The 23730-nt window shown below is 41.8% G+C and overlaps 1 protein-coding gene across 8 annotated transcripts in view; it reads right to left on the bottom strand.

Moving 5' to 3' along the window:
• Window positions 1-3575: 3575 nt before the first annotated feature.
• Window positions 3576-23730, bottom strand: part of tead1b (TEA domain family member 1b) — a 238791-nt gene continuing 218636 nt past the window's right edge. For all 8 annotated transcript variants that reach the window (XM_041197556.1, XM_041197554.1, XM_041197552.1 and 5 more), the window contains 3 exons: window positions 15705-15845; window positions 9928-10080; window positions 3576-8042 (listed from right to left, as the gene is read on the bottom strand). In XM_041197556.1, coding sequence (XP_041053490.1) covers window positions 7929-8042; window positions 9928-10080; window positions 15705-15845 — 408 coding nt within the window. In that variant the 3' untranslated portion in view covers window positions 3576-7928. The remainder of the gene's footprint in view (window positions 8043-9927; window positions 10081-15704; window positions 15846-23730) is intronic.

Genomic DNA, 23730 nt, shown 5'->3' on the forward strand with positions numbered 1-23730 from the left:
CCCTCACACAATAAATCTGAAATAGAAATGTCATTCTGAACATAGAAAAAGGACCACAGACCTCCAAAATGCATATAGCTAATGATTAAAAACATCTCTCCAATTCATGAGTAGACAGAACGAAACAGGAACAAGGATTTAAACCTTACCAAACCCATCCAACAAACAGAACCTGAATTTTTAGTTTCTTCAAGGAAGGTTTTTTTTGTTTTGAGATTATTTATATTCCATTGCCCAGCTGTCCTAAAATGATTGTTAGCTACAGTAACAACAGTAACTGTAGTGGGTAATGTGAAACATGTTGGGGAAGTTATCCATGTACATTAGGGACCTGCGCCCATACAGGCTCCTGATTGTGCTTCCCTGCTACACTTGTCAAAGGTTCTTAACACTGTCATGGTTTATTCTATACCCAACCGGGTAAGAGACAATCCGGTACCGGGAAAGGGCAGCTGCTAATCAGTTTTTCTATTCTTTTTCTCCTTCTGTATCCCATCTCAATGATTCAGCTTGAAACAGCTGAGGTGCGCAGGGGTTCAACCAAGGTGCTGAAATCAGTCAGAGAACTCCCAACTTACATCCTAGTTCCAGAATTATAACCAGAGGTTGCGTAGAACACACAATACTTCCTGAATAATTAAATTCCAGAAATCATTTCACTTCATGGAAATACAGTGGGTTATGATGATCTGGAATGTGCTGCCTGAAAGGGTGGTGGAAGAAAATTCAATACTAACTTCAAAATTGGACAAATGCTTCAAAAGGAAATATTTCAGGGCTATGACTAAAGAGACTAATTGGATAACTTATTCAAAGCATTGTTACATGCACAATGGGCCAAAAAGCCTCCCTAGGTGTTCAATTCTACGATTCAGGGATGGTACTCAAGACACTCATTGTTTTGCCTTTAATGTATTGAGGAGAAAAAAGAGCGGGTTTAGGACTGGAAACTGGAAGTTCCAATTCTCTGTACTGTATATGAATTGTAAGCACATCCAAGAATCTGAGACAGTCTCACATGGGAAGGGAATATCAAGATCCCCAATCTTGAACCTTAAATGGAAAACTAACGACTGGGTCAAGGAGATGCTGGTGAAGAGGCAATGAGAATATCAAATGATAGACTCCCCAGGACTGGAGAATGGCTTAATTGGTAGCCTTCTCACCTCTGAATCACAAAGTTCCAGGTTCAGGTCCCACCCCAGAGGCTTGAGCACAAATATTGAGGCTGACAGTACATTATAGAAGGAGTGGCGTTGTGTCAGGCTTTTTTTTTTCTTATTCTTTCATAGGATGTGGGCATTGTGGCTCGGCTAGCATTTGTTGCCCATTCCTAATTGCCCTCGAAAAGGTTGGGATGAGCCGCTTTCTTGAACCATTGCAGCCCATGTGGTGTAGATACACCCACAATGCTGTCAGGGGAGAGTTTGAAGATTTTGATACAGCTACAGTAAAGGAATGGAGATGTAGTTCCTCTAGTATAAGGGTCTAGTACATATAAGATTACTGTGGAACTGAGTACAGTAGCACCCACACAGTGATGTAAGAGAACACATGACCTGCATCCAGGGTCAGTCTAGTGTTGGACTGAGCCGTGTGTACCAGGAAGCATGGAGTCAGCTTCTAGCTTGTATCCTTTACTGTATATGTGTATATAGTTCTAAATGTAAATAATAACTATGAAGACTTCTTCAGACCCACTGAACCATAACCAACACCCTAAAACATTGGTGGCAGCTGTGGTAAAACATAAAACTTTGCAGAAAATGCAGAGAAAAACTAAAATGGTGGAAGACAGAGAAAAAGGGAATACAGCAAAAGCAGTCTGACCTCAAAAGAGGCTCCAGAATCAGGGGCGCAGAAGAAAAATTGCCACGAAAAAGCTCCAAAGAAAGGTTTGGAGGCTGAAGGCAGAAATTTAAAATTCCTTACCGCAGCAGAAGACTACATTGAATCGCCTTTGGAAGTCCAGCTTCAAAACCCAGTGTGCAGAGTCAGTAGACCTAAGCAAGGGTGAGCTAAATCTTTTAAAACTCCAGGTTACAACAAATCCTGAGAAATCTTTAAAGATTTCAGAGTCAGAAGTGCAGTTTTAAAAAAGCCATTGCTAAAAACCCCTTCCTCGAGTTGGCACGTAAACACGTGGCTCTGAAAAAAATAAATAAATAATTGGATACTCCAGCAGAATTGCGACTTTTTAAACCCAGCTAAAGGCAAGCAAAAGTCAAAATTCGGCAACTTTAAATAAACATCAAGCAGGAGAACTCTGTAGGCAGCTGTTCCAGGCAGTCATTGTTGAGAATTTTTTTACAAGCTGAGTGCGATTGCCATTGTAGCCTGCCAAAACTGACAGGCACGGGAAATCCCTTTGGCTCCAAATGAACAGCGACGCCATCTTGATATTCAGAAGCGAGAAGACTCAGGAATGTTCTATATTCCAGGAGGGTGCCAAGAGGAACAAGAAAGAGACTACAGAGCTGAAGAAAACGGTTGGACATTTGGAAGAAAGCTTGGGAAAACATTACATTTCCAAAGAAGAGATAGAATGGAAAGACCAAGAAGAAGTTCTCACAAAAGAGAATGAAATGTCTCAGAAACAATTGACAGAAGTGCAATTACGGACTGAGAGCTTGAAGGATAGTGCAGAGGAATCATGCTCTGCTAAAGAAAAACTGATCAGCGTACAGAACCAATTTTCACGAAAGATGAATTTATAAAGGAAGAGATGGGGTAGTGATAATGTAGTAATCACAATGTAAATATATGATACTAATAACATAAGGTAAACTATAATCACTTAAAATACATTGGACAAGGACTTGGGGGGAGGGTTAGTATAAAAGTCTGGTATATATAGGGTTAATGTGGAACTGAGTACAGTACCACCCACAGAGTGATGTAACAGAGCACAAAACCTGCACTTAGGGTCAGTTAAGTGTTGCACAGAGTAGTGTGTACCAGGAAGCATGGAGACAACTACTAGCTTTACAGTATATTTGTAAATAGTAAAGAGTCAATAAAGACTTACAGTTAACCTATGTACGACTACGAAGACTTCCTCAGACCTACCGAACTGTAACCAACACTCTACAACAGTTCCAACTCAGGAAAGTGTGTGGCTTGGAGGGAAACTTACAGGTGATGATGTTCCCATATATGAGTTGCCCTTGTCCTTCTAGGTGGTGTAGATTGACAGTGCTGTCAATAATGCTTTGGTGAGTTGTGGCCATGCATCTTGTAGATAGTACACACTGCAGCCACTGTGCGTCAGTGGTTGATGAAATGTTTAAGGTGGTGGATGGGATGCCAAACAAGCAGGTTGCTTTGTCCTAGATGGTGTCGAACTTCTTGAGTGTTGTTAGACCCACACTCATCTAGTGAAGTGGAGAGTATTCCATCACACTCCTGACTTGTGCCTTGCAGATGCAAACTGAAGCCCCCTCTGCCCTCTCAGTTGGCTGTAAAAGATCCCAGGGCATGATTCTGAAGAGGAGCAGGGAAGTTATCCCCAGTATCCTGGCCAATATTTATCCCTGAATCAACATTTCTAAAAGATTATCTGGTTAGTCATTGCTGTTTGTGGGAGCTTGTTGTAAGCATATTGACTGCTGCATTTCCTGCCATATAACAGTGATTACACTTCAAGAAATACTTCATTGGCTCTAAAGCACTTTGAAACATCCAGTGGTCATGAAAAGCACAAAATAAAAGCAAGTCATTCTTTCTTTATGCTCAAAGCTGACGAAAAGGCAGAAAACACTCGCAATGTCCGACAAATGTCTTAAAGTTTGCTCTGAAGCAGAATTCTCAGCACTTCAGAGTATAGTTCACATACTCTGGGAAATTGCACCTATCCAATTAATAATGGATGATGACCTCCATCATTCTCTAAAATAGCAACAACTGAGAGGCAAACCAATAGAAGTCTTTAAAATTTTGAAGGAGTTCATTAGAGTGGATGTAGACAAGAGTTTTCTGCTTGTGAGTTTACCAGAACTACAGGTTATAAATATAAGATGGCCAGTAATAAATCCATTAAGGAATTCAGAAGAAACTTCTTTATCCAGAGAGTGATAAGAATGTGGAACTCACTACCACATGGAGTAGTTTAGGTGAATAACATAGATGTACTTAAGGAGAAGCTAGATAAACACTTGAGAGTGAAAGGATTAGAAGGATATGCTGATAGGTTTAGAACAGGAGTAATATGAGGAGGCTCTTATGAAGCACTGGTACAGAGATGATGGGCCAAACGGCCTGTTTCTGTACTGCAGACTCTGTAAACACAAAGAAACCTAAATTATTCAACCTCAAAACCAAGTGAACACTCCTGATCAAGATTCATATCATTGTTGTGATAGGTGAGTTTGCCAGATGCATCTTGGCAATGACCCAAGATTAATGGCTCTTTATACTTTTGCAAATGGGAAAGGCAATTAAATGGCTACTGAATAAAGAAATAGACCTGACTGTTTGTGGATCAAACAGTTCACTGTTAAGCCAGAAGAGGGGATTCAGTACAACAGTAACAAGGATGAGAGGATGAGGGACTTCAAATACTTGGAGAAAATGGAGATGCTAGGATTGTTCCTCTTAGAAGGGTAAGACGAGATGTAACAGAGGTATTCAAAACCATGAAGGGTCCTAATAGAGCAAATTGGGCCATAAATATAAGATAGTTACTCATAAATCCAACAGAGAATTCAGAAGAAAATTCTTTACCCAGAGGTTAAAATGTGGAACTCACTGTAACAGGGAGTGGTTGAGGCGAATAGTATAGATGCAGTTAAGGGGAAGCTAAATAAGCATATGAGGAAGAAAGGAATAAAAGGATATGCTGAAAGGATGAGATGATGAAAGGTGGAGGAGGCTCATGTGAACAGAAACATTGCATGGATCCGTTGTGGCCAAAGGGCCGATTTCTGCACTGAACATTCTACCTAATTTTATGTAAAACAAATCTCACATTTAATCTGTAGTTATATCATGTTGGAGGTGAGCACTGTGTACTCCTTGAAAGGATAACTTAATTAGTATTATTTAATCTACAAACCCATAGATTCTCCACAACAGGCACTGTATCTGTGCAAGTTTGATGCTGACACAGTACTGTACAATTTTAGCCAATAACCTTTGCATGATTTCTCATACAATGGTAAAAATCCACCCCAAGATTCAAAGTTTATAAGATCCACTAAAAAAATAAATTACAATAATTTTGTTTTTTTTTTGCTTCCACTGTACAATTTTTTAACCTCTCAATCTGTCTCTCAGCTTCTCTGAATACACTTCTTCTAAATGCCACATTCAGATTTATTCCATTACAATTTGCTAGCAGTACTCAGCTCAGTAAAAGGCATTAAAGGTGATCACTTATTTATTTCTTATTTGGTTTCTGGTCTGCACACAATTTATTTTTCATTTGACTGAATAGATCTTTTCTAGGCTGGAATATCAAAAAACAAAGGCACTTACGTGCTGGAGTGCAGGAAATGTATGAAGATCATTATTTGGTCATTAGTTAGTAAAGGCATGTGTCGAAACAGCTGGCTAATCTTGCGTTCTGTTCTGTGCTGGTCGTAATCCAAACTGTGAAACAAGGTCCTCGTTTGACTGAATTGAAAGTGATTGTTTTGTCATTGGCATTTAGTTGGTGTAACTTTAGCATACTTTAATAATAAATTCTCAAAATGCCTTTAAAATGTGTTTGGATTCACCACTCACAACACAGCTATGTTGGAAACTATCACAGTAACAAGACAAAGCACGTAACAGATCTCAAAGCACAAATTCTCCAATTTAAATGAGTAGATCTACAGGTGAACTGTAGTTTCCTATTGTACGCTATTAAGGCACTGATTAATCTACGCTTTGGCAGCACTGAATTAAAATTATATCAGAAAAAAAACTGATAACGTATCAGAAACTTCCAGCTTAGGAAAGAACTCAGCCTCAGTAACATCTTATTTGGATTTCACTGATTTCTTACAATGAACTGTGATCACAATAGTGTTTTCCATTTACAAGTTTAATTGTGTAAAGACAAATGCTTTAAAACCATGGCATTTTCTCAAGTCCCCAAAAATGAAGATTTAGTGACTGTGCCACTGCTGAATATTTCAAAGTACAGAAGTTCCAACTTAAATCCAAAATCTTACACATGTTAAGCTGGTTTGTTTACACGATCGTTACCTTACCTGCCAAATTAACGTGGAAAATGCACATCTGATTACACGCGCAAGTACCGAAGTTGAAACACACACACACAAAAAAAGCGAGACAGCCCACAAGAGTATTTCGCATCTCGAAAGGGATCAAGTGCTCAGGACAGAGAGGCATCATTAGTCCCTCTGCTGGCCTGGATGTAACGCTGCTCATATCTTGCTGGCAGTTTCTTTCAGTTCATAGGAACACACACCACCAAACCGATCATTAACTCAAGAACACAAATCACACTGGTTCATTTACCAAGCCTCCTAAAGCGAGCAACATTACAAACATACGTCGGGACCATATTTGCGAGCACTGAACTAACTCCCTGTGATTTTTCTAAACATGCACTTCTTGCAGACGCAAAAAATACACTTTTTTTTAAAGTAAATTTCCAAACACTATTACAAAATAGAATTATAGAAATGTACTAAAACACTGTGCTGCTTCTTAATTCACAGTATTCTTGTCAAAAATTCTGTTACGATCATAGTTTTATTTTGGTATTAGAAAGCCCCCATCTCATCCTGATCCAGGATCTAAAACAATCTACCCCCTATCTGTGCACAAACACAAATCCCCTGAAAACTATCACCAGGAATTGAGCCAAGGTTTATTGTGGGTCAGAAAAGATTAATTGGTCAAACTCCTGTTTCCTGTAAAGAGTGAACGTTTTTTTTTGAATCTTCAGAAATTTAGTGGTGCCCAACCAGTTAACCATTTCCTCACTTGTAAATCACGTTTAGGAATTGACATCCCCCAGAAAGGCTTACAAAATAATAGCTCACATCTTTCTTCCTGAAAATAAAGGTTAAAAATTTGTGCACTCTTTGCAGACATCACTGAAGAAGCACTGTCATGTCAAGTGGCTGAAACAGATCTAATCGATCAATAATCAATATACTTCTGTTACGGGTCTGCACTCTCTCATGCTCCTGAAAATTTAGCATCTAACACCATCTTTAAGATATTCACTATACGCTTCACTTGAACTGCTCATTTAGTGTTGCAAGTTACTGTATTCCAATTTAAATAACATCTTAAAAATAAGGAGTGTGTGATTTTGTTTTTTTAAAAAAGGAAACCTGAAAGCAAACAGATCTGGTGACCATTAAGTGACTGACATTCTTTCACCAGCATTGCAATACCTGTTGACCTGAAGCCATGAACTTCATCCTGATGCTTTCTCCTGCATATTCACATGTTGATAAATATATACCTGTGAATATACCATCTTTGGAAAAAAAAACCTCTTTAAATAAATTATCTTTACATAGGCAGACAGTCATCCCACAGTTAAATGCATTGTGTCTACAATCATTATGTTCTATTTCTCTTATTTTCTGTCGTCACAGAAAAACTTGTACTGACAAGACGACATTCCCAGAATTGCTAAACGAAATTTTTTTTCAGACATGACAGTCCCATTTTTGTAATGTAGTAACCCAACAAACAGGCATTTTTCTTAAAAAAAAAGGTATTTTGAAGCACATGTAATTCAATATAAAAAGCTATCACAAGGTACCATAATTCACAGCTGTTGATGTATATACACACGCACACACACACATTAAAAAGGCTACCCACATCAAAACTCAGATGTGTTCTTGGTGTATCAATTGATTTGAGGCACTGCCACATGTATTGAGGTTTTAAGTCTATTGAACTGCAGCTGTGTGTTTCTTTTCTCTCCAGAAAGGGAATGAAACTTCCAAGGATTACTCCTTCATGAGCCTGTAGGTGTGATGCTGCGCTCCATGTTCGCTGGTTGAGACTTCAAACACACATGCCATGCACAGAAGCGTCTCCTGCGTATCCCTGTTTGTTACAACCTGGGGCAAACACACAATAAACCTTAGCACTTCTCTCACAACATAGAAAACAAAACAGCAACCTGTATTTACATAACACCTTTAATGTAGTAAAGCACCACAAGGTGCTTTTCAAGAAGGTTATCAGCCGCAACAGCCGAGTCACCCGAGGAAATATTAGGACAGATTAGCAAAAGGATTTAAAATTTTCATCCTTCTGTTCAAATCCATACACAGGCTCTACCCCTCCCTAGTCTCCACCAGCCATACAACACTCAGAGATCTGAGCTGATCTAACTCCGGCCTCTTGCAAATTCCTGAATTTCAATGCTCCCCCATAGGCAGCTGTGCCTTCAGCTGCTGAGGTCCTCAGCTCTGTCTTGAAAATTCCGACTGCCCTGGTGTCAACAATCTTTCGGGGAGAGTGTTCCAGATTTCCACTACTCTTTGTATGGAAAAAGTGCTTTCTGATTTCATTGCTGATCAGCCTAATTCCAATTTGAAGATTGAGGACCCACCTGCGTGCCACCCCCCAACACCTCCCTCCACTGTTAAACTGAATCCTCTCTACTGAATCCCTTTTATCATTCTGAGCACCTCAATCACTTCACCCCTCAACTTTCTAAACTCAAGGGAACACAAGTAATTTTATGCAAACAATCCTTGTAATTTAAGTTCCGGTATCATTCTGGTGAATCTGTACTGTACCCCTCCAGCGCCAAAATATCCTTTCTCAGGTGTGGCCCCCAGAACTGAACATAGTTACCCTGAATGGAATGCGAACAAGGCTCTGTGCAACTGAACTTAACTGAGCGAACTGAACTGGGGGAATCATAGATTGATGTAGCACAAAGGGGGCCACTTGGCCCATCGGTTCTTTGAAAGAGCTATCCAATTTGTTCCACTCCCTCTGCTCTTTCCCCGTAGAGCTACAAATTAGTCCTTTTCAAATAATTGTCCACTTACCTTTTGAAAGGTATGACTGAATCTGTTTCCAAACTCTTTCAGGCAGCGTATTCGAGGCCACAACAACTTGCTGTGTAAAAAGAATTCTTATGTCTTCTCTTATTTTGCCAATAATCTTAAATCTGTGACCACTGGTTACTGAACACCACCCCCCCACCCCCCACCACCCCCCCCCCCCCCCCACCCCCCCCCCCCCCCCACCCCCGCCAGCCAACGGAAACAGCCTCACCTTATTTACTCTATCGAAACCCTTCATGATTTTGAACATCTCTATTAAATTTCACTTTAACATTCGCTGCTCTAAAGAAAACAACCTCAGCTTCTCCAGCCTATCCACATGACAGAGGCCCTTCATCCCTGCTAAATGTTCTCTGCATCTTCTCTAAGGCCTTGCCATCATTCCTAAAGTGTGGTGTCCACAACTGGAAGCAAAGCTCTAACCAGTGTTTCATAAAGGTTCACTATAATTTCCTTACTTTTGTGCTCTAGGCCTCTATTACTGAAGGCCAAGATCTCGTATACTTTTTTATTTAAAATGGAGAACACCTCACTTTTCTGTGATTGGTGTCAATTATTTTTTTATGTCAGCCTAAGCTGGTAGATGGGCTTTGATTTAACAAATCATCCAAAGACCTCAAGCTGTGTGGCACCACCTCAGTGATGCCCCTCTGACAGCACGGCACTCCCTTAGTGCTGCACCGAAACATCAACCTAGATTTTGTGCTCAATTCAAACCCTATGCAGACACCTGAGGTGAGAATGCTACTCACCAAGTTCATTAATGTTGAAATAATTATTCATTATCCTGCTCACTTGAGGCCAGAGCCGCAACAAGAATTTCATCAAGAGAACAATATCAAAAAAGGTGACTTCAACGGTTCACACTGCATGTACTCAGTCAGTTACTGGGTTTTAAAGGAGCCCAAGAACAAAGACTCACCAACAAAATGGTGAAGTTTTCCAAAACACTGTTCATCATGTACTTTTCCGGTAAGTGTTTAAGCTTGTGAATAAAGTTGATCATATATTCACACATTGGAGAACGGTTTATTCTGTATACAAAACGTCCATTCTCAAACCTTGCATATTCAGTCTAGAGGAAAAAAGAAAAAAAAATGAACTCAAGAACTTTTGATGAAGTCGAATCTCATATAAAACTCCCTCGAATCTAATTGGCCGGAAATTTCAAGGATGAATCAAGTTTTTCAATGTTATAGTTAATGCTGTATTCGGGCTCCCGGCCAGTATGTACAACGCACTGCAACTAGAGAAAAGTAATTCACAATTACAAGTAAGGAAGTCTGTTAATCCCATCTTAGTCCACCCATCCATACCCTCATATCTGCACCCTGTCTGCATTGCATTATCTAATTGATTCTTGAATAATTGCAGGGCCCATTTCAAATGTATTTTTCCCTTTCTGTGAAGATATCAGCAAAAATTTGCCTCTTTCTCGTTTGAACCCATATCCCTGTGTCTTACTCTCTCAGGTTAGTATGAAGTAGCGTTTTGGATTTAACTTTTCCATGCCCTTAATAAATTGTTTCTCTCTCTAAGGTGATATCTCCAACGTCTCATTTTCATTCTCAGATTGAAAACCCCAAGCTCTTTCAGTCTATCCTATAAAAGACTTCAGGAGGATACAGGCACAGGTGGTGGTACCATTTTTTAAATGTCTGTTCCCCATTTCTAGTTATCCTTTGAGAAGGTGGCAGGTGAGTCACCTTCTTGAAGCACTGCAGCCCATTTGGTGATGGTACTTCACTAACAGTGCTGTCAGGAAGCGGGTTTCTGGATTTTCACCCAGCAACGATGAATGAATGGTGAAATATTTTCAAAGCAGAGTGGTTGTGTGGAGGGGAACTTGGAGGTGGTGGCATTCCTATGTCCTACGACCTTTGATTTTATAGATGATGGAGGTCACGAATTTGGGAAGCGCTGTCGAAGGAGTCCTGGTGGGTTGTTGCATTGTGTCTTGTAGGTGGCACAGTGAAGGGAGCAAGGTGGAAGGAAGAGTTACGAAGGGTTTCCTAACTTCTCTCCTGGATGGTCTAGCTCTGTTTTTAAGGTCATCTCCCCCTTATTTTAAACTTCCCCACCAGCAAGGAACGTTTTGCTCATTCTACAAGAATTAAACATAGGGCAGAATCTTCTATTTGGCATGTGGGGGTGGGCCCTGCATGCCGATATGTAAAATGACGCGTAGTGATGTGGGGCGTGTGTCCCGACGTCACCGCGCATCATTCCGATCTTTCGTTCAGCAGGCATGCACCAGTCGGCTGTGTGCCCGCTGAACTGTCAAAGACCTGTTAAGGCCGTTAATAAACTAATTATGCAATTTGACGGGGCTGCCCATCTAACCTTGAGGTTGGCGGGCAGGTGAAAAGCCCAGGCGGCCTTTGCATTTCTCATGAAACCTCATCCACGGGCGGGATGAGGTTTCATGAAGGGTTTATTAAGTTAATATTTATTAAACATTTGATAAACATGTCCCAGCTCATGTGACACTGTCACACGAGGGGACATGTATAAATGATTTTAAACTTTTTTCTATTGTGAAGTTTCAAATTCAACTTAATCTCCCCGAGGCAGCTCCGTGCCTCAGGGAGATTTCTGCACTCTTTTGCTCCCACTCTCTCTCTCGCCCCCACCTGCACAGGTAGCACTAAGCGCTACCGGGCGCGCATCACGCTGGGCGAGCCTTAATTGGCCTGCCCACATAAAATGGCGGCACACAGCCAATTGTGGGCGGCAATTGGCCCTGCACCCGCCCCGACCGGCCTGCCAACGGGGTAACATTCTCCTCATAATGTAAAACACAGAAACAAGCCTTTTGGCCCAAATGGTCTGTGTTAATGCTTATGCTCCATACGAGCCTCCTCCAAACCCTATTTTATCTCACCCTATCAGCATATTCTTTTATTCCTTTCTCCTCCATCTATGTACTTAATTTCCCCTTAAATGCATCTATGTTATTCACCTCAACTCCCTCTTTAGCAAGTTCCGCATTCTCACCACTCTCTGGGTAAAGACTTTTCTCCTGCATTCCCTATTGGATTTATTAGTGAATATCTTATACTTATAACCCCTGGTTCTATTCTCAGCTACAAGTGGGAATACTTTCTCTACCATGTCTACCATTGATCTTTTAATTCAAATCTATCTTTGCTTGACATTCAGATTCATAGGTTACTTTAAGAATTCCAAAAACCTCAAACAAAGCACCCTTAACTTTCCATATTCCAGGAAACACAAGCTTAGTTTAATTAATCTCTCTTCATAATTGAACCCTAACATTCTGTTGAATCTGCAATGCACTCCTCCCAAGTCTAGTTCTGCGATAAGTATCAAGTACATCAGAGAATTCACAGCTCTAGTATGAAATAAATCTTGCTTTGCACTGACGCCATAACAAACCGTAACTTAAATGCAGTCTTAATCTTGACAAACATTTGAACTTGGATCTCAGTTTGGGTTTGGGGTTGTCAGGCGTGGTCAGGTCATGAGAACAAGGGAAGTATCCAACCAATATGCAATGCAATTAACTTGTGTAGAGCCCTTGAACGTTAGCATTTGTATTTCTAACTTTCTCAGAACATATTTTAACAGTGACGAGGATATAGAATCATACAGTACAACAGGAGATTCGGCCCATTGTGCCTGTGCCAGCTTTTTCACCATCAGGTCCACTCCCCTGCTCTTTCCCCTAAGCCTGCAAATAACTTTCACTTCAATTATATATCCAACTTCCATTTGAAAGCTGATATTGAATCTGCTTCCACCACCCTTCCATAAAATGAACTGCATATCATAACTTGCTGCATTAAAAAAACTCACCTTCCCCCTTTTACCAATTATTTTAAATCTGTGTCCTCTGGCTACTGATCCTTCCACCAGCGAAAACGATGAGTACATATGAGGGGGATCATTCAGCCCATCCATCCATGGAGACCTGGGGCTGGATTTAGTCATCATGGTAGAGGTTCCACGAACAGGCCGGGAAGCAGGGGGTGACCTTGCTCTGGAGGATTGCGGGACCCAGGGCCTCAATTTGTCAGTGGCAGCCAGTTAGTTAGCTACCTCCAGGGTGGCCGTCCCTATTAAGGATGGCTCCAAGGTCCTAAGAGCTTCTGGCCAATGGGAGAGCTGAGCAACCTGAGTAGTGTCACAGGGAACAGTGGCCATTGCTGAAATTGCACCTAGAAGAAGAGGGTGCAATAGATGGATGGTACCTAACAGTCAGGTAAAGGGAGTTCCAAGGCCAGTCAGGCAGATCCCAGTGAGGGAAAGGTGATGGGGTTGGTGAGGGCAGGTAGTGCTGTTGCACTGGGGAAAGCCATTGCTTCTGGGGGTTTTGGGGGGGGAGAGGGGGGGGCTTCAGTAGGTAAAAGTGTGTGAGAATAGGAGGCTGCACCCCCATTCCCCTGCCCTGATCCCCTGGGAGGCCGCCAGTTATCGCTGGGCAGTCTCCCCATGAAGTGGAGGGCCCTCCTGTCGCTGGTGAAATGCTAGAGGTGGTGGGAAGTGGCCCTCACTTGGCTGCTCAATTGGCCTCTGGGTAGGACTGCCTTTCGGCACCTTCCTCACCACTTGCAAAATGGCATGGCAGTGGCAAGATGATGGTCACGCCAACCCCCATCGCCTTCCCATGCCATTCTATTGCACTGGTTAATTCAACAATAAAGGCTTCCACAAGGTTACTATAAACAATATTATGGAATCTTTGATGGTTTCAGGGCAAGTTGAAACAACAGCTTAAAAAAATACGAGATCCTTAATTATGTAAACAGAGGAAAAAAGGAATACAAAATCAAGAACGTTATGTAAAAATTTATAAAATAATTGTTCAGGCCGCAGCTGGAGTATTGTGACCATAATGGTCATCACATTTTAAGAAGGATGTCAATGCCTTGGAGAGGGTTTAGAGGTGATATATTGGAATGGCACTAGGATTAAGCGACTTCAATTATGTGGAGAGGCTCGAGAAGCTGGGATTGTTCTTCTTAGACTGAAAATGTTGATAGAGGGGAGATATAATAGAGGTCTTCAAATGATGAAGGGTTTTGATTGAGGGTAAATTATTTCCACTAGCAGAAGGGTCTGTAATCAGAGGACTTACTCAACATCTTGAGGGGTTGAATGGTCTATTGTTCCTGTGCTCCTAACACAGTGTACTTAAATAGGTGTGTTTACTTAAAATTCTGTATTTCTACTGTGGGAATATGTCCTGCATTCATACACAATCCTTATTTGCCTTCAGAAGTTGGTGATGAGCCACGTTATATTATGGTTGTTGTTACGACTGAGTGGTTTGCTATACCATTTGCAATGCCACTGAATCGTGGCAGAAAGCACATCAGGGGCTGGACCCTGTTGGGGCTAGCTGAGAGGCAGGGGTGTGCATAAAATGGCACAGGGAGGCGATGGAGGTTGATATGCCTGTCATCTTGTTCTATGCCATCTTGCCAGTAGCGAGGAAGGTGGCAAATCATTGTCCTGCCCAAAGGCCCAATTGAGCCAGTTGGGTAACCAATTAAGGACCTCTTTCCACCACCTCTGACATTTCACTAGTGACAGGAGGCCCCTCTGCTGAATGGGGAGGCTGCCCTGCGATACCTGGCACCTCCCAGCTGCTCAGGGGGGGTATCGGGTGTGGGAGGGGTGGTGGGGTGCAGTTTCCAGGCTCCTATTCAGGCACACTTTGGCCCACAGAAGGACCCCCCCCCCAATCCCCCAGCAGCAATGGCAGGCCCACTGCAAAGGCACCACCTGCCCTCACCAACCCCACTGCTTCCCCTTCATTGGGATCTGCCTGACTGGTCATCGCATTCCCAGGATCCATTTAGCTGGTTGTGAGGGCACCATCCATCCATTGCATATTCTTCTTCCAGGCACAGTCTCAGCACTGGCCACAGCTCCCGGTGACACTGCTGAGCTGCTGGCTCTCCGGCTAGCCGGAAACTCTTGGGGGCAGATGGCTGCCCAGAGGCAGCTAATTAATTGGTTGACTTTGCCCACAGGCAGTCAACTAGTTGTGGCCCTGAGTCCTGCAAACCGTCAAACCAGGGTCCCCCCAACCTAACTTCCACTTTCTGGCCCGTTGGATGACATGATGACTAAATCCAGCTCCAGGTTTCTATGGAGGGAGGGACTGAAATGACATTCCTCATACGTACTTGTCATTTCTGCTGGCAGGAGGGTCAGTAAGCTGAGGAGACTTATTTAAAATAATTGGCAAAAAAAAAGAGGAAGATGAGAAAACTGCTTTTAAAAGCAGCAAGTTATGAACTAATTCCAGTATCAGACCTGCTGAGTTTTTGCAGGTATTTTTATTTTTGTTTTCCAGTATTGGAATGTGCTGCCTTGATGTGATGGAAGCAGATTTAATAGTGATTTTCAAAGAGAATTGGATAAGTACTTGTAGGTGAATAGCTTGCACTTTATGGAGCAAAGAGCAGGGGAAGTAGGATTAATTGGAAAACTTTACCAAAGTGCTGGCACAGGCATGATGGACCAATTGGCCTTCTGCTATGCTATACAATTCTATGAATGTATGCAAAGCTGTCACATGGTGATATGGCTTCAAGTTTACCAGAACCACTCATCCGGTGGAACCACAGAACTACATTGGTAACATATTCAAGAACAATTGCTTATATTTTTCAGGTAGAAACAAAGTTTATTTTATCCACATTGTCTCACCTTGAACAAACTCACCTCTACTTTTTCAACTACTTGTTTTCCAAATGAGCAAACCTTGGTTGAGCAAGTGATTGTCATGTTTTCTGAGCTCTCATATTGACTAGTGACACCATAAAATGCTCCTGCATCATCTTGAATATTGCAATTCAGGTCAGCCTATTGGATACATCAAAGAAAAAAAAGACTTGCATTTATATAGTACCTTTCACAACCACAGGATAACCCAAAGTGCTTAACAGCCAATGAAATACTTTTGAAGTGCAGTCATTATTGTAATGTAGAAACTGTAGCACCCAATTTGTGCACAGCAAACTCCCACAAACAGCAATATGATAATGACCAGATAATCTCTTTTAATTTTTATAATTTGTTGTGGGATAAATATTGGCCAGGAAACCAGGGAAAACTGTTCAGCTCTTCATCAAGATAGTGCCACAGGATCTTTTATGTCCACCTGAGAGGGCAGGCTGTTTAACTTCTCTTCTGAAAGATGGCACCTCCAACAGTATTGTCAGGAGTTTCACTGTGGTTTTTGTGCTCTGGAGTGGATCTTGAACCCATATCCTTTTGGCTCAGAGGCAAGAATGCTACCCACTGACCACAGCTGAGACTTTCAACAATCTTCTGCAACATTTAAAGAAAATAACTAATTTTTAGGATGTTCACAGAAGTGCTTATCAGCCAATGGTCTACTTCTGAAGTTTAGTCCTTTTTATGTAGGCTAATGTGACAGCTAAATAGTGCACAGCAAGATTCCACAGACAGCAATCCAGATAGATAATTAGTTAACCTGATTTGGTGATGCGGGTTGAGGGATGCTAGAGGAGAACAGCTCTTCGAATAGTGCTTTTACATTCAACTGAACAGATGGGGACTTCAGTTCAACAGCTCGTCTGAAAGTTGGCCTCTCCAACTCCCTCACTACACTCAAAGCCTGGACCACAAGCTCAAGTCTCTGGCATGCCTTACTACATTAAAGGCACTAAATAAATGCAAGCTGTCGTTAGCTTTTTTCTGTAGCTAATCTGGATCTGTAACAATTTGTGATGCTTCTGTATGTGACAGCATATTTGTGTTACTTACAGGGCGCATATTTCCATAGAAGGACATTCATTTGGGTATTAATTGCTTTGATTTTTATTTAATTGCTGATACTAACATATTATTTTCGTAATTGCCCGTGGTACAAAATAACAATTTTAGAAGTGTTTGTTCTCATGTTGCTTGGCTATTCTGCTCAAATGAAACTGTAACCTCAAGGGAGAGAGGCAGAAAGGTCAGATTGCCAGTGTCTTATTTTTGACTGTAATTGCTGTCAGCTGTGGTACAATTACTTTTGGAAGGCTATCACATACCATACACTTCCGCCACGATAGCTAGCAAGGATGCTGTTTGATCTAGTTCAGCTTTTGCAATGAATCTCCTGGATATTTTACTGAGAAATTACGGATGCCAGACATTCAAAATAAGTACACAACTTGCTGTTAATTACAGGGCAGCTCAATGGATTAGGAAGGAGGCAGCATTAACAAAAAAACTGATGTAAAGGCTGCATGAGAAATAACACTAGAACTTTGCCACACTGAATAATAAAATTCAAACACGAAGCCCTATTTGAAAACCAAGCCAGTCTAAACAAAGCTAATGTAGAGTACAGTGCTGCATTGGATTTCTTCCACACAAGTGTAAAAGTTCCTATATTTCACATTCTCATTTCTGCTTTCTTGGAAACAAGAGATTTTTTTTTCACGTTTGGAATCATTCCATGAAAACAAACAATCCTCTGGGTATTAATTCTCCAGTGGGTAGCACTCATTCCTCTGAGTCAGAAGGTTTTGAGTTCAAGTCCCACTCCAGGGACTTCAGTCCTGGAATCCATGTTCCTCTAACTCTGGCCCTCTTGTGCATTTCCCACTTTCTTTGGCCCACCATTGGCAACTGTGCCTTTCAACTGACCAGGCCAAAAGCTCTGGAATTCCCAAAACTCACTCTCTCTTTCCTCCTTTAACATGATCCTTGAAACCTATCTCTTTAAACAAGCATTAAGTCACTTGCCCGGGTATCTGTTTGTATGCCTCAGTGTTGAATTACAAAAATTTGCATTTATATTGCGCCTTTAACAATAAAACACTGGAGGGCACTTCACAGAAGCAAATTTAAGATATAGAAGTAGGCCATTTGGCCCATCGAGTCTGCTCTGCTATTCAATAAGATCGTGGCTGATCTGACTCTAGCCTTAACGTGCCTTTCTTGTCTGTCCCCATAACCCTTCACTTCCTTGTCAATCAAAAATCTGCCTAACTCAGACTTGAATATCTTCAATGACCAGCCTCCATCACTCTCTGTGGAAAAGAATTCCAAGGACTGATGACATTCAGAAAAAAACCCTCATCTCCATCTTTAATGGAAGACCCCATATATTTAAACTGTTCCCGAGTCCTAGATTTTCCCCACGAGAGGAAACATCCTCTCAGCATCTACCCTGTCAAGCCCCCTCAGAATATTGCATGTTTCAACAAGATCACCTCTCATTCTTCTAAGCTCCAATGAGTATAGGGCCAGTCTACTCAACCTTTCCTTAAAAGACAATACCTTCATTCCAGTAATCAGCCTAGTGAACCTTCTCTGAACCGCTTCCAATGCTAATATATCCTTTCCAGAGTAGGGAGACCAAAACTGTACACAGTACTCCAGGTGTATTCTCACAAATGGCCTGTACAAGGCTTCCCAACTTTTATATTCCATCCTCATGCAATAAAGGCTAACATTCAATTTGCCTTCCTAATTATCTGCTGCACATGCATGCTAACTTTTTGTGATTCATGTACAAGGACACCCAGACCTCTCTATACTGCAGCATTCTGCAGTCCCTCTGCATTTAAATAATCTGCTTTTCTATTCTTCCTGCCAAACTAGCCAACCTCATACTTTATAATCCATCTGCCATTCACTTAACCTATCTATATCCCTTTGCAGACTCTTTGTATCCTCCTCACAACTTACTTTCCTACCTACCTTTGTATCATCTGAAAATTTGACTATGATATAGTCAGTCCCTTCATTCAAGTTAGTAAGATAGATCATAAATAGTTGAGGCCTCAGCACTGATCCCTGCGTCACTCCACGAGTTAGTTTATCAACCCAAAAATGACCATTTGATCCTGTTTCCTGTAGTTAGCCAATCCTCCAGCCATGCTAATATATCGCCCCCAAGGCAATGAACTCTGTTCTTATGCAGTTACCTTTTAGGTGGCACCTTATCAAGTGCCTTTCGGAAATTTAAACACGCTACATCTACTGATCTCTCTTTATCCACCCGCTTGTTACATCCTCAAAGAACTCTAATAAAGTTGCCATATATCATTTCGCTTTCACAAAACCATACTGGCTCTGCCTGGTTGTATTATGATTTTCTAAATGATCTGCTACTACCTTCTTAACAATAGCATTTTCCCAATGACAGAGGTTAGAATAACTGGCCTACAGTTTCCAGCTTTCTGTCTCCCTCTTATCTTGAATCGTGGTGTTACATTTGCAACTTTCCAATCCATTGGGTCCTTTCCAGAACCTAGGGAGTTTTGGAAGTTTCCAACCACTATCTTTTCAGCTACTTCTTTTAAGACCCTAGGATGCAGGCCGTCAAGTCAGGGGACTTGTTAGTCTTTAATCACACTTGTTTTCCTGGTACTTTTTCTCTACTGATCATGATTATTTTAAGCTCCTCTCTTCCTTTTGGCCATCACTTTTCTACTATTCTTGGGATGCTTTTTGGGTCATCTACTGTGAAGACTGATACAAAACACTTATTGAAAGTCTCTACCATTCTCTCGTTTCCCATTATTAATTCCCTAGTCTCGCTCTCTCTCTAAAGGACCAACACTCACTGTCACTACTCTTTTTCCCTTTTATTTACTTGTAGAAGCTTTTACTGTCTGTTTTTATATATTTTTTTTACTAGTTTTCTCTCACTCCAATTTCTTTTAGTCATCTTTTGCTGGTTTCTATAATTTTCACAATCTTCTGGCTTACCACTAATCTTTGCAACATTATGCATCTTTTCTTTCAACTTGATACCACCCTTAACTTCTTTAGTTAACCATGGATGGCTCTCATAGAGCCTTTCTTTCTCAAGGGAATATACCTTTGTTGAGAGTTATGAAATATCTCCTTAAATTTCTGCCACTGCTTCTCTACCATCTCATTTTTTACGTATTTACCCAGTCCACTTTATTGCCTTTATTTAAGTTTAACACAATAATTTCAAACTCAAATTTCTCACCTTCAAACTGAGTGTGAAATTCTACTGTGTTATAACTCTTACCAAGGAGATCCTTTACTATGAAGTTATGTATTAATCATTCCTCATTATAGTTTACCAAGCCTAAAAAAAGTCTGTAAAATATCAAACGTAATTCCAGAGGTCAGAGCCCAGGCAGCTGAAAACATCGCCACCACTGGTGGACCTTTTAAAATTAAGGTTGCTGGTGGAATTTAAATTCAATTAATAAAGCTGGAATATAAAGCTAGTCTTAGTAATGGTAACCATGAAACTATCATTGATTGTGACTAAAAAAACCTATTTGGGTCATTAATACCCTTTAAAGAAGGAAATCTGCCTTCCTTACCTGGTCTGTCTACATGCAACTCCAGACCCACATCAATGTGGTTGACTTTTAACTACCCTCTTAAATGGCCTGGCAAACCACTCAGTTCAAGGGAAATTAGAGATGGGCAACAAGTGCTGGCCTTGCCAGCGACGCCCACATCCCATGAAAGAATAAAGAAAAAAGAAGTGTTAGAGGCCAGAATTGGAGGAGCGCAAAGGTCTCAGGGGTTTGTGGAGTTGGAGAAGATTATAAATATAGGGAGAGGCAAGGCCATGGAGGGATTTGAAGACAAGGATGAAAATTTTAAAATTAAGGCAGACTGGGCCAGGAGCCGATGTAGGTCAGTGAGCACAAGGTGCCAAGTTAGGATACAGGCAGCAGGGTTTCAGATGAGCTCAAGTTTATGGAGGGTGGGAAAAGGGAGACTGGCCAGGTGTGCACTGGAATTGTCAAGTCTAGAAGTAACAAAGGCATGGATTACACTCCTGTGAAGTGCCTTAGGACATTTTTATTACAGAGTTCTCAGGATAAAGAGGTGGTGAAAGCAGAGTCAATACTAAATTACAAAAAGGAATGAGATATATACTTAAAAAAGGAAAAAAATTGCAGGGCTATGGGGAAAGAGCAGGGAAGTGGGGGCTAATTGGAGCTCTTTTGGGCATGATAGGTTGAATGGACTTCTTTTGTGCTATATGATTCCATGTTAGTACCACTGACAAGCTCACATTTATTGTCCACTCCGAGTTACCCTGAGAGGTAGTACTGGGCCTATATGAACAAACGAATGGCTTATTAGGCCACTTCAGAAGGTATTAAGAGCCATTATGTGACTCCAGTTTCTTGTAACATGTAGACCAGGTGTGACAGGTTCCCTCTCCCAAAGGACATTAAGAGTTGCCCAGTCTTTGCCATGTTGCTACTTGACATTGCCAAGTACAGACCAATGCCTCTCTCCTAAAATCTGAGGAAAGTTTCCATGGACAAGAGTTACATAATTCCCCGATACCTGTCAGTGTCACTGACATAAATCTTACCCAAGTTGTTTGCTGTTCTTATTGGCCAGGGTAAGCAAGTGGTTCTGGGTTTACCTTCTCAAAACATAAATACAAGAAATAACGGATAAATCCATTACAGAATGTGCGGCAATTGGAAGTGAACATCTTCCAAATGTATCTTGGTGTGTTCCTTTTTTGTTGCCTTCAGCTGACTAAGTTTTAAGATTTGGAATTCCCTTCCTGAACACCTCTGTCTCTCTCTGCTCCTTTAAGTTGCTCTTTTAAGCCTAGCCTTTTACACAAGCTTTTTTAGTCAACTGTCCTAATATCTTTTTATATTACTTGGTGTCAACCTTTGCTTGATACCTGTTCCTGTAAAGCACTACGAAACATTTTTAGATGTTACAGGTGTTGTATAAATGAATGCTGTTGTTTTACACGGATGACTGTGGGGCTGTGAAACACATGATTGGAGTTAGTGATTGATGCTATGATCATATAAAGTTCGAAGAATAGATTAGATTAGGTAAGCTGATTGAAGGAAGGGGATGATGGTTCAGGATGGGCACATGGAATCAGGATACTGCTCATGTGGGGGATAAACACCAACATGGAATGATAGATTGAATAATGACCTGATTCTGGATTGTAACTTCTACATAAAGTTCATGCATAATTTGATACTCTGCTTATATACAAGTTTTAAGACTCCAGCCATCACCCATCAGTGGCAAAACTTCCTTTCTCATTAAAGAAAGGGTTCTCTCCTTCATCCCAGGTCTGGAGTCTAAAGATTTTATTCATTCACGGGATGTGGGCGTCGTGGTTGGGCCAGCATTCATTGCCCATCCCGAGTTGCCCTTGAGAAGTTGGTGGTGAGCTGCCTTCTTGAACCGCTACAGACCATGTGGTGTAGGTGGACCCACAGTGCTGTTAGGAAGGGAGTTCCAGGATTTTGATCCAGTGACAGTGAAGGAACGGCGATATATTTCCAAGTCAGGATGGTGAGTGACTCGGAGAGGAACTTCCAGGTGGTGGTGTTCCCATTTATCTGCTGCCCTTGTCCTTCTAGGTGGTAGTGGTCGTGGGTTTGGAAGGTGCTGTCTAAGGAGACTTGGTGAATTCTTGCAGTGCATTTTGTAGATGGTACACACTGCTGCTACTGTGCGTTGGTGGTGGAGGGAGTGAATGTTTATGGATGTGGCACCAATCAAGCGGACCTCTTTGTCCTGGGCGGTGGCCCAGCTTCTTCAGTGTTGTGGGAGCTGCACTCATCCAGGCAAGTGGGGAATATTCCATCACATTCCTGACTTGTGCCTTGTGGATGGTGAAAAGGCTTTGAGGAGTCAGGATGTGAGTTACTTGTCACACAATTCCTAGCCTCTGATCTGCTCTTATAGCCACAGTATTTATATGGCTAGTCCAGTTCAGTTTCTGGTCAATGGTAACCCCCAGGAAGTTGATAGTGGGGGATTCAGTGATGGTAATACCACTGAACATCAAGGAGCTATGGTTGGATTCTCTCTTGTTGGAGATGGTCATTGCTTGACACCTGTGTGGCGCGAATGTTACTTGCCACTTGTCAGCCCAAATCTGGATATTGTCCAGGTCTTGCTACATTTGGACAGGGACTGTTTCAGTGTCTGAGGAGTTGTGAATGGTGAACAATCATCAGCGAACATCCCTACTTCTGATGTTATGATGGAAAGAAGGTCATTGATGAAGCAGCTGAAGATGGTTGGGCCTAGGACACTACCCTGAGGAACTCCTGCAGTGATGCCCTGAAGCTGAGATGACTGACCTCCAACAACCACAACCATCTTCCTTTGTGCTGGGTATGACTCCAATCAGCAGAGAATTTCCCCCCTGATTCCCGTTGACTCCAGTTTTGCTAGGGCTCCTTGATGCCACACTCAGTCAAATGATGCCTCTTTTGTCCATGTTTGAACCAAGGCTGTAATGAGGTCAGGAGCTGAGTGGCCCTGGCGGAACCCAAAGTGGGCATCAGTGAGCAGGTTATTGCTAAGCACGTGCCGCTTGATAGCTCTGTTGAGGACCCCATTCATTACTTTACTGATGATCGAAAGTAGACTGATGGGGCGAAAATTGACCGGGTTAGATTCATCCTGCTTTTTGTGTTCAGGACATACCTGGGCAATTTTCCACATAGCCAGGTAGATGCCAGTGTTGTAGCTGTACTGGAACAGCTTGGCTAGGGCTGCAGCAAGTTTTGGAGCACAAGTCTTCAGTACTATTGCCGGAATATTGTCAGGACCCATTGCCATTGCAGTATCCAGCGCCTTCAGCCATTTCTTGATATCACATGGAGTGAATCAAATTGGCTGAAGGCTAGCATCTGTGGTGCTGGGGACCTCCGAAGGAGGCCAAGATGAGTCATACACTCGGCACTTCTGGCTGAAGATTGTTGCGAATGCTTCA

The sequence above is a fragment of the Carcharodon carcharias genome, chromosome 10 (genome assembly GCF_017639515.1).
Source record: "Carcharodon carcharias isolate sCarCar2 chromosome 10, sCarCar2.pri, whole genome shotgun sequence".
Taxonomy (NCBI): Eukaryota; Metazoa; Chordata; class Chondrichthyes; order Lamniformes; family Lamnidae; genus Carcharodon; species Carcharodon carcharias.